Source organism: Mercenaria mercenaria, chromosome 8, assembly GCF_021730395.1.
Source record: "Mercenaria mercenaria strain notata chromosome 8, MADL_Memer_1, whole genome shotgun sequence".
Taxonomy (NCBI): domain Eukaryota; kingdom Metazoa; phylum Mollusca; class Bivalvia; order Venerida; family Veneridae; genus Mercenaria; species Mercenaria mercenaria.
In genome coordinates, this window is record NC_069368.1 from 12,695,236 (window position 1) to 12,712,252 (window position 17,017).

At 35.0% G+C, this 17,017-nt stretch overlaps 1 protein-coding gene across 1 annotated transcript; it reads right to left on the reverse strand.

Moving 5' to 3' along the window:
- Positions 1-33: 33 nt before the first annotated feature.
- Positions 34-9,850, reverse strand: LOC123523037 (uncharacterized). Its single transcript, XM_045300624.2, has 5 exons — positions 9,744-9,850; positions 6,321-6,868; positions 5,228-5,386; positions 4,419-4,893; positions 34-3,965 (listed from the first exon to the last, which is right to left on the reverse strand). The coding sequence occupies exons 2-5, from the start codon at positions 6,846-6,848 to the stop codon at positions 1,363-1,365; spliced, it is 3,765 nt and encodes a 1,254-aa protein (XP_045156559.2). The 5' UTR covers positions 6,849-6,868; positions 9,744-9,850; the 3' UTR covers positions 34-1,362.
- Positions 9,851-17,017: the final 7,167 nt, after the last annotated feature.

The following is a 17,017-nucleotide window of genomic DNA, read 5'->3' on the forward strand; positions in this document are numbered from 1 at the left end:
TTGTCCTCATGAGCCATTTGGCCTTATGGAATTTTGAAAAATAAACTTCTCAAACTTAAACTTAACTTATCACATTCCAAGACTGAAAGCATAATCTGACTTACAAATCGCCTCCAGCTAATTTACACATTCCAAGACTAAGAGCCGAAACTAACTTACAAAGAACCTCCAGCTATTGTACACATTCCAAGACTGAAAGCAGAAACTGACTTACAAATCGTCTCCAGCTAATTTACACATTGCATGGCTGAGAGCTGAAGCTAAATTACAATGCCACTGTTTAATTCGAACTAACATATACAATATAGATGAAATCATAGTTTGTCAGAGGTTCTAAGGATAAACTTGGATGAATAAGGTTAGGCATGGGTTTGTGTTCAGGGTACGTCCCCGAGATATTTTGAATTTCTGCAAGGTAAAAATTTACATTTCAAAACAATTAAGACAAAAAATCGCAGCAAATCTGGCTGAAAAGTTTACCTTACCAGCCTTGTTAATTGGAGTACAGGTAAGGAATAGGGTTGGCAGGGTCAGGGGTCGTTCCCCGAGAAATATTACAAGACTAATCGTGCTTTTAAAGTCATTTTTAAGACAAACTTGTTAACAAAACTGATATGTATGATTTGAGTATTCCTTAATATGACTCCTAAACTCCTTAACAATAAGTTTACAATATATACACATTCAAAAATGACAAAGAAATATATATATATATATATATATATATATATATATATATATATATATATATATATATATATATATATACCGGTATGACAAAAGTACAACTACAAAGAAGATTTGAATTTCGCCGAGACACTGAGTCAGTGTTATTAAGCACTGAACCTTGTCAATTTTTCAACATAGAATATTAGTACTATAATGTCCCCATAATGCACACATCTTTCTATAAAAGCAAAGATTTTCTTTTACGTAAAGTGAAATTTTTGATGAGTTAACAACCTGCACCAAGTAGTTATATCTCCATTTGTGAAATCAAAGCAACAACTAAATAATTTTGTGACACATGAAGTAACTGTCTGCAGATTTTTTAATGATAAAAGTGCATCGTATTAATGGGTTATTTTCCTTGTTTATATATTTCCACCTGCACAACTGTGGGGCCTATTGCGAAAACACAATTATCATATATTTCAGTGGTGTTTCATATTCCTAACATAATCAGATTTACGACCTTCATCCAATTAAACACGATGTGAAAAGCAAAATATAATGAAATAAGTCCTGCAAGTTTTTAACTTGATTTTTTTAAAGTCAGTCAATGTAAGAACAAGTGATTTCAAACTTTCCTATGCCGTATTTCTGCCACTTTGTGAATGGATATGCGTGACAAAAATTATGTTACTTCGCAACATCTGATACTTTCTTGAAACAAAGTTCAAGTTTTGAAATACGAGTGTAAGGGTCTTTTGCCTTCTTATTCTCACCGATGACAAACTTGTGTGATTTACAAATTTTATCCACTATCATTGCATAAGGTATCACCGGTTTTATCTCACAATCCCGCAATTTTATAGCAACAGTCTGCTCCAGGTCAGTTAGTGAATCTACAAATCTTTGAAAAGATGCACTACTCATGGTTACCCAACGTAACGTGATTTTTTCAAGATGTTTAGAATAATGTGAAACGTTAAGGTCACTTAAAGTGAAGTGTTGCAATTCTAACTTCTGTAAATATACCAGTTGTGTGAACAGATCATCAAGAGAGATTGGCTTACTTTGATCGCTCCAGAGAACCACTTCTTCCAAATGGTCCGCGTCAGACAGCATTTTGATATTTCTCTCAATCATTTCCACGTCACAAATCAATACTTCTAGACACGTAACACTCTCAGGAAGCCTGATATTGCGGGTACAAATTCGCATTAATTGAAGTTTCTCAAGCCGGTTGTGCAGTGTCAAGTCAAGAGAATGTTCCTGGACACGCTGACTGTGTTCAAGTTTCTCTAAACAGAGTTCTCTCATACCTGTTCGTCTAGAAATGTACTCGTAAAGAGTCTCAAGTTGATGTGAATTTAGAGATGTACAACGCAGCGACAAGGCCTCAACATGATCGAGGTGGATAGCTGCCTGAAACGTCTTGTCGTTTATGTCTCCGAATATGTGAAGAACTTTCAAGGTTTGCGACGACTGTGTTAACATGTTGACTACTACATCTGGTAAAACTCCAGTTATGGTATCAACACTTAACTTTTGCAAAGTACATATAGATTTTAGCATTTCTTGAAGTTCTGTGATCACAGTATCAGGATAACACAGATTTACCGACTGTATATTTGACAGTGTATTCGGAAGTAAGCGTTTCAGTAATGAAACATAGCCCCCGTCGCCTACTTTATAGTCACTGATAACGGCATCTGTAAGAGGAAGACGTACCCCTATACCTCCACAGTTTATGTTTTCTTCGAGACAGTCTATCATCATATTCTGTATTTTTTCCGCCATCCATCTGTTTTCAGAATATATGTCGCATGTTCTCCTGTACTGCTGAAGAGATCCATCTCTTGAAATTACACCTTGCATGGCAAAGAACATTTCATCCATTTTCGATCCATTTAGCCCACTAACAAACACCAGAATTTTGCAAATATCAAGCAATTTAGCAACTGAATTTACAGCAGTAAAAATTGTAGATGGTGGCAAGTCCCCTTCACAGATATATAGGGCCGCAAGGAACTCTTGATATGACTTGTGTATAAAAGATACGCTTGAACATTTAGATGTTAACTTCTGATCTTGGGTTTTACTTCTTGTCAAAATACCCGTTTCAAACGCAAATTTTAATTCCAGATCTGACAGCCTACGTTCAGCGATAGAAATGTCGAATACGATACTAGACCCTCTATCCTTGGAGAATATTTGTTCAAACGCCAGTTTTCCAAGTGAAATAAGAAACGACTTGCATTTTCTACAGTTTGAAGCAGCCTCGAAACATCTCGGTAATTGTATATCAGTAGTAACACTACTTTGCAAATTCTGAAACGTGATCTCTGCTAATTCTTTTGATTTCCGAAAAGCCCGTTTAAATATAAACTCTAACACGTTAGTGTAAATCTGACACAGCGACTTCCCGATTGGCTCCCCATCGTACCAAAGACATAACAACTGCATTAAAATCAATGGTATATGGTAAAGTTTGTTTAATGTTTTCTTTTTAACTATTTCTTCAAAATCGGCGTACGGTTTACTTAGTTCGTTTTTAGTGTTTAGGTACTTGATAACTTTATTTGTTAGTGCGACAGATTGTTCATGTTTAAGTGACAACATTTCGATTTGCTGATCTATTTCACAAGAAGACAACCTCACAACGTCAAGCTTCCAGGGTCTTGTAGTTGTTAAAACAGTACAATTTCTTCTTATCTTCCGGTGTGGAATTTCGGATGCCGTTCTGCAATAGCTTGGATGTGACCACTCATCTAGACCGTCTAAAATTATGAGGCTTCTTTCTTCGCGGAGGAGTTGTATCAAGAATGTATGTGGATATACCCCTGCTAACTGTTCTAATATCTCACTTATAATCATTGAATCCACGTTGCATTGTCCTTTAACAATGTCTCTAAGGGAAATGAGGAAAAGATAGGGAAACATTTTCATGGCGCCTAGGTCCTTTGTGAATTCACTAAAATACTTCTTATTGCTGTCAATCGGTTGTTGAGCTTGACACCATGTAACAGCCATTCGTTTGCTGAATGCAGACTTTCCGTTGCCAGCAGAGGACGACACATATATATTCAGACAACTTCCTCGATCATTGGAAAATATATCAGAATATGTTTCTACATATTTCTTCTTGTCCTTTCCTTTTGCCTTGCCTGGTTTAACAACTGTTAACGTCGGTGTCACATAGAAATCTATGAGTGGAGCATCATTCTCTTCTTGTAGGGGAGAAAGTGGCAGTGTGCTATGTTGCCGTCGATAAAATACGATGAGATCAGTTTTTAGATCTGAAATAGCGATAACAGTTATAAATTTTCGAGCAGGTATGTTTTAAGATATTTAAATTCATGCTTTCTTTTTAAATTTGGTGTTGTCGACCATTTTATTAATACAAACCACAAGAAGATCCGTTTGGAAACATAGAATGCAACCGTGCAAAATAGTCTCTTCATGGGAGAAAATGAAATATGCAACACCCCTCACAAACTCTAGCCGAAAGGCGGAATTCAGTGGAACGGGCATTGGGACGAATGGATTGTTTTTCTAACGCAGCGAACGATATAGTAATTCGATCTCTATGCATACAGTGCAGTTTACAGTTAACATGGAAAAATTAACCTTTATTCAAAATACTTTTTTACTGAATTCTAATTCGATTGTTTTGAAATCAGTCTCATTGTTTGCAAAAGTTTAATACATGGAACTATTTTTTTTCTAAATCTTGTCCTTGACTAACTTACCTTTCTTCATTTGTTTATACATTCGGGTAGAAAGCCCAGATGTTCTTTTGATAAATGGGTCCGGTGTTACAGTATCAGCTGTAGAGTTTTTGGCAGTTGCCGTAATTTCCAACTTCAGCTTCATGGCTTTTTCTGACATTTCTTTCTCATGTTGCTTTGATTTCCTCTCCAATTCCTCTTCTTGATGGTTCATATGATCTACATGTTTTTTAGCTAATTCAGCCATCTTATTTTTAGCTAATTCAGTGATATCATCTTTGTGTTCTGTAACTAATTCAGCCATTCGTTGCTGTTCTCTAACTGCTGTATCTTTAATGTCTTGAATTAATTGTGTGCGTAAGTTTTCTAAACGATCTATCATTTGCTGTTTGTTTTCATCAAGTTGCTCTTCAGCTCTTCTTGTGTTATGTACAATAGCGTCCTCAATGACACTTGCAATGTCTTCGGTTGTGATTGTAACCTGGCTTTCTTTCAGCTATTTTACAAATAGAATATTTCATTTAATATAATTAAGAAACTGTAAACTATTTTTTTACATAATGTTTTAAAAAGCAGCGTATTTCTTTTTGGATGCTTAATTGATTAAATATTCCTTTCTTATTCAATGGTATATCGTTTCAGATTTTTTTAACGTTTTCAGCACAGCAAAAAACCGACAAAGTGAAAAAAAGGCCATTTAAGGTAGGGATATTAGTATGACACATTTATTTATACCGGTATGCATAAATTAATTTTGAAAGATGACGAACATTATTATATTAAGCCTGAGGAGTGTTTGGCAGTTCTGTAAAAAAAAATTCCTCGCTTACCTTTTCCAGCATATCAACGGCAACAACAGCTTCTGGTTCATATAAAAACAAAGCAGGATCCTTGAGTACGGTTATCATTGAATCTATGTAAGTTATTAACTGGGCGTCTTGAACTTCAAAGTTTGTAGAATGCATTATGTTGTTACGACATTCACGTGCCTGAAAAGTCATGAGATACTTATATAATGGTTATATGCCGAATAAAGTATGCGCATCATCTAGGATTTTACAAGCAATGTATGAAGACGGTCAAACTTGTCAGTCTTTATCTCAGATAGCAAGAAGCACTAAATCAAGGTTAAATCTGCAACTGTATCAAGCTTAAATTCATACAACCTTTTAAAACAATGGTTGGTGAAACCGGACTTTTATTTTGGTATGTCGATTATTATACTTTTGATGTATGAATTCGATCCCTTGCAACGCGAATATTCTTCCTGACCATTTGACAATAAAACAACAATTTGTCCGAATTCATTCTTCCACAATTTGATTCCTGATGCTTGCGGAGAATAGGGCTTAACTAGTACGTAGTCCAGCAACTAACTGTTAATTCGTTCCCTTACAATGCGAATATTCTTTCTGACCATTTGACCATTAAAAAAAACAAATTTGACTGTTCGATTTCATTCTTCCGCAATTTGAATTATGTTACAAAGTCTACTAGTGGAGAATATAGTTTAACTAGTGCATAGTCCAGGAACGTACTGCCCTTACATAACTTGAAATGTCGAAAACTGTGTCAGAACCAATACCAGACAAGAGAACAGATTAGATTTTATAAAATTGTCACAGCTGTTCGTTCTGTTTAAAATGTTCTCTATATATATATATTACACTTAGAAATGGCCCGAAAATCTAAATTTTGTACCAATATCAAGTATGCAGTGGAGAGAATTTCTATAAGCTTAAGCTTTCAATTCAATCCACTTGTCTATATTATGTGTATAACTGTTAAACTGTCATTTGATGTGAGATATCATACAGATGAATAAATAAGTTTAAACCAAAATCTAAATGGCTCAATTTTACAAATTTTGCCGATGCGGTGCACAAAACACATGTAGTATTTGATCTAGCAAGAACTACTAACCTTTACAAAGTGATCAGTGTTGTGTCTGTTGCTTCTTATATCTATGTTATTGATAACTACTGAAAGCAGACCACCTACGTCAGTTTTTGCAGCCGAATTCTTATCTGCATATCCAGTGCTGGCCACAAAACATTGTGCAAGAGACCAATGGTCACTGTACCATCGATTTGGGTCAGTGTTACACCAACTTGGGTTTCTTTCTTCGTGCGCAAGAATTATAAGATCATATAATCGGCTGCAGAAGTTGTTTGGACACGTTCTTCTGCCAGCCGGATTACTGCAGAAACATTTGGATTTAAATTTGTGTATACATCCACTTCTCGAGTGTTCAGGAAGAAGATTTTCCAAGGTACACTCTGAACAAGCATTAGCAGGAGATCCTGTCTTCTGTACATAGCTTTCTAAAAGTTTTTGGTGAAAACGTTCAACGAGACGATCAACGGGATCTTTAAGACCTTGTTGCAAAAGCTTTAGTCCTAGTGCCCCTCTGACCCAATTTCTGCCTGGCAGATTGGCTTCTAGAGACATTATATGTATCACAAGGTAATCTGAAAACAAATGAACAAGATTGAGAAGAGCATCCTCGGTTTAAACAATGATATGAATGACTTAGACTGTATTTATGGTATAATAGACCTTGATTAGTTATTGCAATCTATTTCATTGGAATTATTGTAAACCAAACGCTAGACCGAATTGTAATGGTTACTTTATAACTGTTACAGCAAAAATGAACCAGATGCGTGTAAATAGGACACTGGTGTCCTCCCTTCCTGTCTCAGTATGGTCATGTATTACTTGTTGACAATCCAAGACTAAGGAAACATTCACATTAACTTAGGGAGGGATGTGAGTCATCAGTGATGGGAGATCGATATTGTAAAGCATCATCAATAAACACAAAATAAAAGAATCTGAAAGAGAAAATAAGACTATTTAATTAAACAATGTCATGTAGAAACGTGGAAAGGTCTCCCATGATTATTGACGATGTCGGAGTTTCGCTAAAGAAACTGTATTAGAATCCGTTGATTCCATGAAGAACTGCTGGATAAATTTACGTGGGTATTTCATTATGACATTTAGATAGGGAAGCAAAATCAGATTCCCGTGGTCATTTGGTGATGTCATATAGAATAGAGAAAAGTGGAAGTAGAGTTGCAGAATAAGTTTCTCGTTAGTACTTGAACAATATCATGAAAAGGAGCGGAGTAACACCCCAAGAATAAAAGACGACGTCATGTAGAGTAGTGGAATAATAACTCATGGATATACGACGATGTCGTGTACAAAAGCGGTCTAATATCCCTAGGGTGCAAGACCAAGTTGTATGGAATAGTGAAATAACAAAGAAGTACATCTGTGAGGTCGTGTGGAATAGCACCTCTCGGGAATCAGATGATGTTCTGTATAGTAGCGGAAAAGTATCCCCTTAGATTTCCGCAGATGTTTGAAAGTAGTGGACCAGTACCGATATGGTATCCGACGTTTAAATTAGCATAGTAGGGCCCTTGTTATGTAGAGTAGTGGATTTAGGCTAGCGTTTTTGTTCGCTAATGTGTAGAGCACCCAAGCTTTGTATCAAACGATGTCATATAAACTTCAAAGTGTATTTAACCATGTCGATAAGACTCGCATGGCGAAACTGCTAACCTGTTGGTAACTAGGTTACTAAGTCAAAAAATAGAACAAATCTTGAATATCTCCAGAAGTCATTATTTCAATAGATCTTTATAAAAACATGGTCAGACTGTTTGTCTTTATGAAATCTAGGTCACTTTGTTGAAACTAGCGTGCTTTTGATGGAAGCAACTATTAATGAATATTTTGAATAATGGAGAAACTAGTTAGGCAACACGAAGGTTTTTTTTAACGTTACTGGACAACATTATTAACATGCACAATGACAATTGTGAAGTTCGTTTCTTTAGATTTTATTTGCTACAATTTACTGCGGTTTTTCATCATCTTCTTCGACGAAGGAAGGTAGTTCATTAGAATTAATACATACAGTAACATGACAACGATAATTGTTTTACACTTCTTTGATATAGCGTTGCCAAATTTGACTACAGTCTCTTTGGAATGTACTCACAGGAATACAAGTGAAATTCATGGTAGAGAAATGCAAAAATATACACATTTAGTATTATCAATTTATGAACACAAATGTAAAATTATTCAATATTACAACTTTAGCAACGGATGAAAGCTTCCCGTTTTACTTGAACACTCGACAAAGCCACTTGAGCGAAACAATGAGGAACATTAGCTTGTTACTTTCCTTGAAAAGTTGTATGATAATGCGCAAGGATAACCAAATATTACATTGGTCCCTTTTAGTTGGATTCCTCTGACTTTTTCGTTATAACCTTTATCCAAGATGTTGCGGTTGGTCAAAATAGATATGCTTTCTATGTGTAGGTTTCTAAATAAAAATGATTAATCAAACCTAAATTTAGCAAAGGGCCACTAAAAGAAAACCTGTCCTTTTTCCAATCCAATGAAATTTAGTAAAAATATTACTTTTGAAAATTACAAAGACGTCAACGATAAAAACAGAGGAAGGACCAATCTACTTCTTGGACATAATCAGGGGAAGTAACTGACTAATGTTCCCCATTACTGATAAACCCGCAAGGAAAAGCTTTGATATCAACATTAGTTGGAATACCCTACAAAACTTTTGTACTTCGCTGAAATGTTTATCTTGCAGCGTGTACGAATCGTAATAGTTTTAACTGTCCGTGCAGACATTTAAACATTTCTTGCAAAAATCTCGTCGGCGAATACATCCGCCAACTTTAAGGGAAACAAAGCTCGCGAACCGTTTCGGTTACAAAACAATTTCTGGTTTATCAAGTAAATCTTAAAATCTTACATATTGTCTACATAAATGCCTTAGAAAGGCATTCTCTAAAAGTTGCCTCTAAAAGGTTAATACAGTCAAAACCACAGGAAAACGTAGTATTAACTGTTATAAGACTGATTTTGTCAGCCATTCGTGTATATAATTGATGTTTTTATTCAATCTAAATCTACAAAGATGTCCCGTCTATTTCCAATGATTATTGAATATCTCGTTTACTTTGCAAAATTTACATCAAATGTGAACGAAATATGTATATCACAAATGACCTTTCAGACCGGTCCTTCCATACATAAAAACAGCAAGGGTACATGAATCTGATTATTTAAAACAAGTAGAAAAATTTGTCATATTTATATATATTATCAAGCAAAAAATACATAATTGCCTCCATTTCTATTGTCAGTTCAACTTAGCAGATGAATAGCTAGTTAATAGGTCAGGAAGTAAACTATACTTAATGCAACTAAAAACAAAACAATTAAATTTACTCATTAAATCTGTACATGTGGTACCAATTACTAAGTAAATAAAGTTACGAAACCAATAAATACCTGTTGCACTAAAGAATCAAAACTATATCCTCCACGACGCAAAAAGAAGGGAATGCATCTGTAAAAGCAATAATGAATGTGATCGCGCAGTTGAAAGCCGCGTAATACGTCACACGCACTTGCAAATATGCAACGTATTAGGTAATAGTAACAAACTAAGTTTATTTATACGAAATATAACTTTCTGCTTTCACTTGTGGTTTCTTTATATAGTGGCGCATTACGTATGAAATCATTAAAAAATGTCTATGTTGTACAATACTTATACAAATCCTAAAGGAAACCAAACTTCAAACACATTTATGCAAAACAACAAATCAGTAACAATGATTTCGACCTTCCATTTTATTTAATTAAAGCAATGACAACGATAATTTCTTTATTGATATAAATGCCACCTACGAAAAACAACATACTTTTTTCACAAAAAAAAAAATATAATGCAAATGTAGAGAGCAGTGTAAATAATATAACAATATAAGCATCATAATAATGGTTGTATATTTTTATAACATATTAATATCCTTTCTATCCAAACTTTGTGTTAAAATCTCTATGAAACGGTTTACATGGTATGAAACATTACATTGGTTTATTTTTCATTTAACACTATGTTACTTCAATACAATGTCCTAATAGTGTTATAAACATGATGTGAACAATTATAATTATGTAGATGCAATATAAATAAAGGAATACAAAAACGAAACCGATCCAATATCTAAAATACTGGATTGTCCGAAACGCGTCTTATGTCATTTCTATGTCTGCATAATAACTGAACACGGATCACCAAATATTCAGTAATTTTTTGGTTGCGGGTTTATCCCGCTACCAAAGTTACAAGTGTATTTCTGACAATCATGTAGCATCTTTATTTTATTCCGAAACACATCCAAAGGATGTTCATGTGCCACACAAAATAGTCCCATTCGTGAACAATGCGGATGAATTATCAATGAACAAACAGTTCTTATTCAACCTGTATCCACTCACACTGGCCATTTAGATTATACAATGTAGAAGGTCTATCAATGATAAGGTTTTTCAGCCCATGGTTACATAACAAGCTAGGTCAGGCAGAGTTCATCTTATCTTTTGAGGCACATTAAATTTGTATTTGTTTCTCATCGATGTATATCCATAGACTGGCATTTAAACAGAAAATAAATCTACCAAAAACCGGCAATCATCAGACATTTCAAGGCTTTGATTCCTAACACTGTTGATACTAATATGTCGTGTTAAAATCGAAATAACAAGTTCCCAAGTGTGATTCATCGTAGAATAATCCGAGTTATTCGTTCTTATCCGAAATAATATATCACTCAGACCTACGGCCTTCGTGCTATATTCTTACGCATAAGAACACAAAACACGGGTTATTTAAGAAATAATAAGTTCCCAAACGTGGTTTATCGTAGAATATCCCGAGTTTTTCGTTCTTATGCGTAAGAATATATCACGAAGGCCGTAGGCCTGAGTAATATATTGTTTCGCATAAGAACGAAAAACTCGAGTTATTCTACAATAAATTACACTTGGGAACTTATTATTTCGATTCTAATACGACATAGTAGTATCAACAGTGTTAGAAAAAATGGTAACTACTTTTTACGACCGTGCTACGCACCTGGATCGGATGACGTCATTGCACGCGAGTGGTTTATTGCAGAATAACCCGAGATAGCTTTTGCTCTACATGTATGTAGGTTATTTGCTGGTCGTGTTAGAATCTACGATAAACCACGCTTGGGAACTTATCATTTCTTAAATCTACAGAGCTTGATCTTCTTTATGTTTAATTGGTCATCAATTCGAGCCATGTAAGAATTATGTTTCTTGAATAAGCAACCCATTTACTCGGAGGGAACGTCTTTGTGCAATTATAGTATACCATGTATAATTTGAATAAAGGAGCGTGGATGGACATCGTAATCTTAGAAGAAGCAGCATCACCATATATGAGCAAACAAGTCTGTTGTTTAATTTGCTTTCATGCGTTCTATGCTTCCAAAAGGATCTTGTTATAGATTTGATTAACTACCACAACAGCGGTGTGTAAGTGCCGTGTGGCGGTCCTTACTTGGACTAGGTATTGTTTATTCTGCTTCTTTTGGATAATGGAGTATATTCAGTTTTACTACGATAGAATCTCGCCGAGGGGTGTTGCATATTTTACTACCTGTCAGGAGTAGACTCAATCAAACTGAGTCCTTTTGTAATGTGCGTGAAATTTTGCAGCCTAGCTAGGCTGCTAGGCTGCCAACTTCACGCACATCTTTTGTATCATAATTGAATGCTATTCCTGCGCGTTTATACGGGTATAAACCACATTGGGACTTCTTGCAAATCCATCAACCGTGCTGAAATGCATAAAAATAGCATTCAGTTTTGCGGTACCTTGAGGCAAAAGCCAGTGGTTTGCTTTCCAGGAGTATAAGAAAATTAAATAAATTGGATATCGATCTTTTCGACATCTAAATAGAACAGCCAAAGATAAAGAAGAATTCCGCCCACGTTCCTGTTTTTTTTAAATTATTTACTGTTTAATTCAGTGAAAAATCATGCAGTCGTGTAGACTCAATTTTTTATCTTTAGGCCTACCTTCAGAAACAAACAGTTAAACTTTAAAGATGTAATTAAATGTTCTTTTATAAATTCTGGTGTCCAATTTTGAAAGATGAATGACGTCAGACTACGATAGCAGCCGCCCTTGATATTATTACACAAATGTCATTTATACGAAAATAAACGCTTCTTTCTTTCCGTACAAAATGCATAGAGAATGTGAATATTCAATTTTATTATAATAGAATTCCGCTTAAGCCGGGGTTATGAGGGGTGTTGCATACTTTATTATATGCTTACTATAAATAATATCAAAAAGCCGTTCAAAACGGGCATTACAGCTGCAATTGATAGATTCATAATGACCCAGTGTATATCAGGCGCTATAATCATAATAGCCAAGGGTAACCGGAACTTCAGCGCGTTCTGACGTTGCAACGTCATGTAGCAATGTCCTTACGGCGGGTGAAAGTGTTCTTAATCTTTTCAGAGCGATTTGCAAATAATAATGGCATTGTTGATGAAAAAAAGCAATACAAATGATGCTTATAAGTTTGCAGAAAATATGCAAAATGAAAATACCAAGATAAATATTAATTGAAGGTATAAAATAAAAGGGTAAATTAACGACTGGTTGTGCCTTATAGCCATAATGGCCCACCTAGTTTCATATTGGTCCGAGGACTTCAGGTGTGCCATTATGGCAAGAAGGCACAACCAAGCCGTATATAAACCTCGTATAATTACCTTTAATGAACAGAATCAATCAAACCAAGTCTGCTACTTTTTTTTTTTTTTTTTTTTTTTTTTTGCTTGATTGCAATTTATGCTGCCAAATGGTCTTCTTATAGAATTTATTAGATAACAAAACAGCTATCTGTCGTTCGCTGACTGTAAAGAGCTCCTTGTACTTGGACTCAGTGTTGTAATATTTTCTGGTCCTTGGGGGATCATGGAGTACATTCAGTTTTATAATAATGGAATTCCGCTTTAGCCGGGGTTGCGTATTTCATCTCTTCTCATGAACCGACTCTACTATTATTATTGTTGGTTGCGCTTATGTTTCCAAAGAATATTCTTATAGATTTTATCAGTCTCGGGCAAATAAATTCCAATTGCGCTCGAAAATGTATAATATATTACAGATGAGCTGAAAAATGCTGTTATTTTTGTTTAATTGCTTTGAGCTCCGATGGAAAATTCATGTATGTCGAATTTACGCCAATATATATTATATATGTTAATCGGTATAAGTAACTAAGGCCGGCGGATTCAACTTGCACTCAACTGTAGAAATTACCAACTCCGTTAGCTGATAGATAATAGTTTATTGAAGTAAAAAATTCAGCAGAAACACTTTCAAAGCATCGAATTAGCAACAAGAAGCATTCAAATAGTCTCAATAAAACATTTTGAAGTTGTGGAAGATGGACTGTTAAGAAACAAAGGCCAATATTTCTTTTAATACATCATATAGATCAGCATATAGAACAATAAAATGAATAATCCAAATGATTATAACTTCAAATTTTCTTTTCAGGGTTTTCTGGAAGAATATTTTGCTGTAAAGAAACGTGACGTTTTTTTTCTGCGTGAGTGCAATACTACAAAGTATTTCATTACAACAACAGTATGTCTGCAAAACCAGGAGGTATTTACGAAGAAAATGGGGCTGAATTGAATCCATTGTTTAAGATCAAATTAGATAAAAAAAGTTACTAATAATTTTGTTTACGACTTCATATAGAATTCAGTTTAGGTATAAACCCTAGTCACTGTGCCCTAAAGTATGATAATATGGTGCTAAATACCTCTAAAGCTTGAGTTTTAAATCGCACTAAAACGTAGGGGCACGTTTCTTATTTCTTCAAAGATACCTTGTCTTCCTATTGTTACATGATGATTTTATCATTTTTAAAGCTGTTTAAAACAATCATTATTGTCGGCGTTGACGGATAAAAAAAAAGCCCAGTGTAACCTCATAATGATCCCGAGGTACCGGAAAATCAGTGCGTTCTGACGTCGACATCATATAGCAACGTCAATACAGCGGCATGATGGAATGGTAATCGTTTCTAAATGATTCTCAAATATTGATGAGATTTATGGATGAAAAAAAGCAATACTACTGATTCTTATAATTTTGTGGAAAATATGAAGGATAAAAAAGGATGCATATAATAAGAAAGTAAATGAATGGTTCATATGTGCCTTCCTGTCATATACCTAGTTATATAATGACATCTTGAAAAATGTGTTTTGCAATTTATTCCAAAATGTGAATCAATTTTGAAAATGAAAAAGATAAGATTGAATTCCCGGCTTTTTGCTCTTCTTTGCATGTTGCTCAACCAGTAATGATTTTAGGCATGTTTTAAGAAATACTGACAAACTAGGCACATATGCTCGTGTTAAAAATATAGACCAAAATTGAATGCATACATTTTATCTAATGAAGATATGCTAAACAAAATAAAATAACAACCAATCAATACTAAAGCACATGTGTTATACACAAAAGCAAATAAATGTCAGACTAAAAAACTAGTTTTATCGCAGAACTGCATAACGACTCATTGTTCTGTAAAAAAAAATAATCCAGATATTTGCTTTCTAACCTGCACAATCTTTGACCAAGAAGTTTTCAAAATAAATATAAATCTAAATGGAACTGTTACCTAGTTCTTATATATCAATATATCAATGAAACAGTATTGCAGTTTGTAAAAGTTCAAAGATTTCAGTCATTAAGAAAGTTTATAAAAAGTTGTATTCAATAATCTAAAAGATAATATCCGAAAGTCTTCGATTTTGTTATAACAGAAAAAAATGAAATAAGATAACTATATTGGCTACGTCACACGTTACTTGAAAAACAGTATGCATACAACAAATTAGTATATTATCTAATTATTTGTCAAAAATTTGAAGGCTTTTTCATCTGTACATCGCATGGTTACGTGAAAGCTGCAAACTACATGGATCTTTCGGAAAAATGTTAGTCACATAAAATCTGAAAGCAATCTACAGAAACGCCGATCAGCTTTTGTCTTTAGGCAGAAAAACAAACTCTATTTCACAGTGGTCAAAAACGCTGACCAGCTGATGTCTCTAGGCAGAAAAACAACTTCTATTTCACAGTGGTCAGGGACGCTGACCATCTGATGTCTCTAAGCAGAAAAACAACCTCTTTTTCACAAAGGTCAGGAAAGCTGATCAACTGGTGTCTCTATGCAGAAAAAACAACCGCTATTTCACAAAGGCCAGGAAAGCTGATCAACTAATGTCTCTTAGCAGAAAAAACAACCACTTTTTCACAATGGTCAGGAAAGCTGACTAGGCAGAAAAATAATCTCTGTTTCACAATGGTCAGGAACGCTGATCAACTGATGTTTCTAGGTAGAAAAACAACCTCTATTTTACAATGGTCAGGAAAGCTGATCAACTAATGTATCTAAGCAGAAAAACAACCTCTTTTTCACAATGGTCAGGAAAGCTGACTAGACAGAAAAACAACTTCTATTTCACAATGGTCAGGAACACTGATCAACTAATGTCTCTAGGTAGAAAAACAACCTCTATTTCACAAAGGTCAGGAACGCTGATCAACTGATGTCTCTAGGCAGAAAAAAAACTTCTATTTCACAGTGGTCAGGAACACTGACCATCTGATGTCTCTAAGCAGAAAAACAACCTCTATTTCACAAAGGTCAGGAACGCTGATCAACTGATATCTCTAGGCAGAAAAAACAACTTCTATTTCACAGTGGTCAGGAACGCTGACCATCTGATGTCTCTATGCAGAAAAACAACCTCTTTTTCACAAAGGTCAGGAAAGCTGATCAGTTGGTCTCTCTAGGCAGAAAAACAACCTCTATTTCACGAAGGTCAGGAAAGCTGACAAACTAATGTCTCTAAGCAGAAAAACAACCTCTTTTTCACAATGGTCAGGAAAGCTGACTAGGCAGAAAAACAAACTCTATTTCACAAAGGTCAGGAAAGCTGATCAACTGGTGACTCTAGGCAGAAAAACAACCTCTATTTCACAAAGGTCAGGAATGCTGACTAGACAGAAAAAAAACTCTATTTCACAATGGTCAGGGACGCTGATCAACTGATGTCTCTAGGTAGAAAAACAACCTCTATTTCACAATGGTCAGGAAAGCTGACTAGGCAGAAAAACAACCTCTATTTCACAAAGGTCAGAAAAGCTGACTAGGCAAAAAAACAACCTCTATTTCACAATGATCAGGAAAACTGACTGGGCAAAAAAAACACCTCTATTTCACAAAGGTCAGGAAAGCTGATCAACTGATGTTTCCAGGCAGAAAAACAACCTCTATTTCACAATGGTCAAGAAAGCTGACTAGACAGAAAAACAAACTCTATTTCACAATGGTCAGGAACGCTGATCAACTGATGTCTCTAGGCAGAAAAACAACCTCTATTTCACAAAGGTCAGGAACGCTGATCAACTGATATCTCTAGGCAGAAAAACAAACTCTATTTAAAAAAAGTCAGAAAACTTGATCAACTGAGGTCTCTAGGCAGAAAAACAACCTTATTTCACAAAGGTCAGGAAAGCTGAAAAGCTGACGTCTCTAGGCAGAGAAACAACCTCTATTTCACAATGGTCAGGTATGCTGACCAGCTGATGTCTCTAGACAGAAAAGAAAACCTCTATTTCAAAAAGGTCAGAAACG

Coding starts and splice junctions, on each gene's coding strand:
- LOC123523037 (XM_045300624.2), bottom strand. CDS start 6,848: ATGTCTCTAGAAGCCAATCTGCCAGGCAGAAATTGGGTCAGAGGGGCA. Junction 4,894..5,227: donor CCGTTGATATGCTGGAAAAG/GTAAGCGAGGAA, acceptor TTTGTAAAATAG/CTGAAAGAAAGCCAGGTTAC. Junction 3,966..4,418: donor GTATAAACAAATGAAGAAAG/GTAAGTTAGTCA, acceptor TCGCTATTTCAG/ATCTAAAAACTGATCTCATC.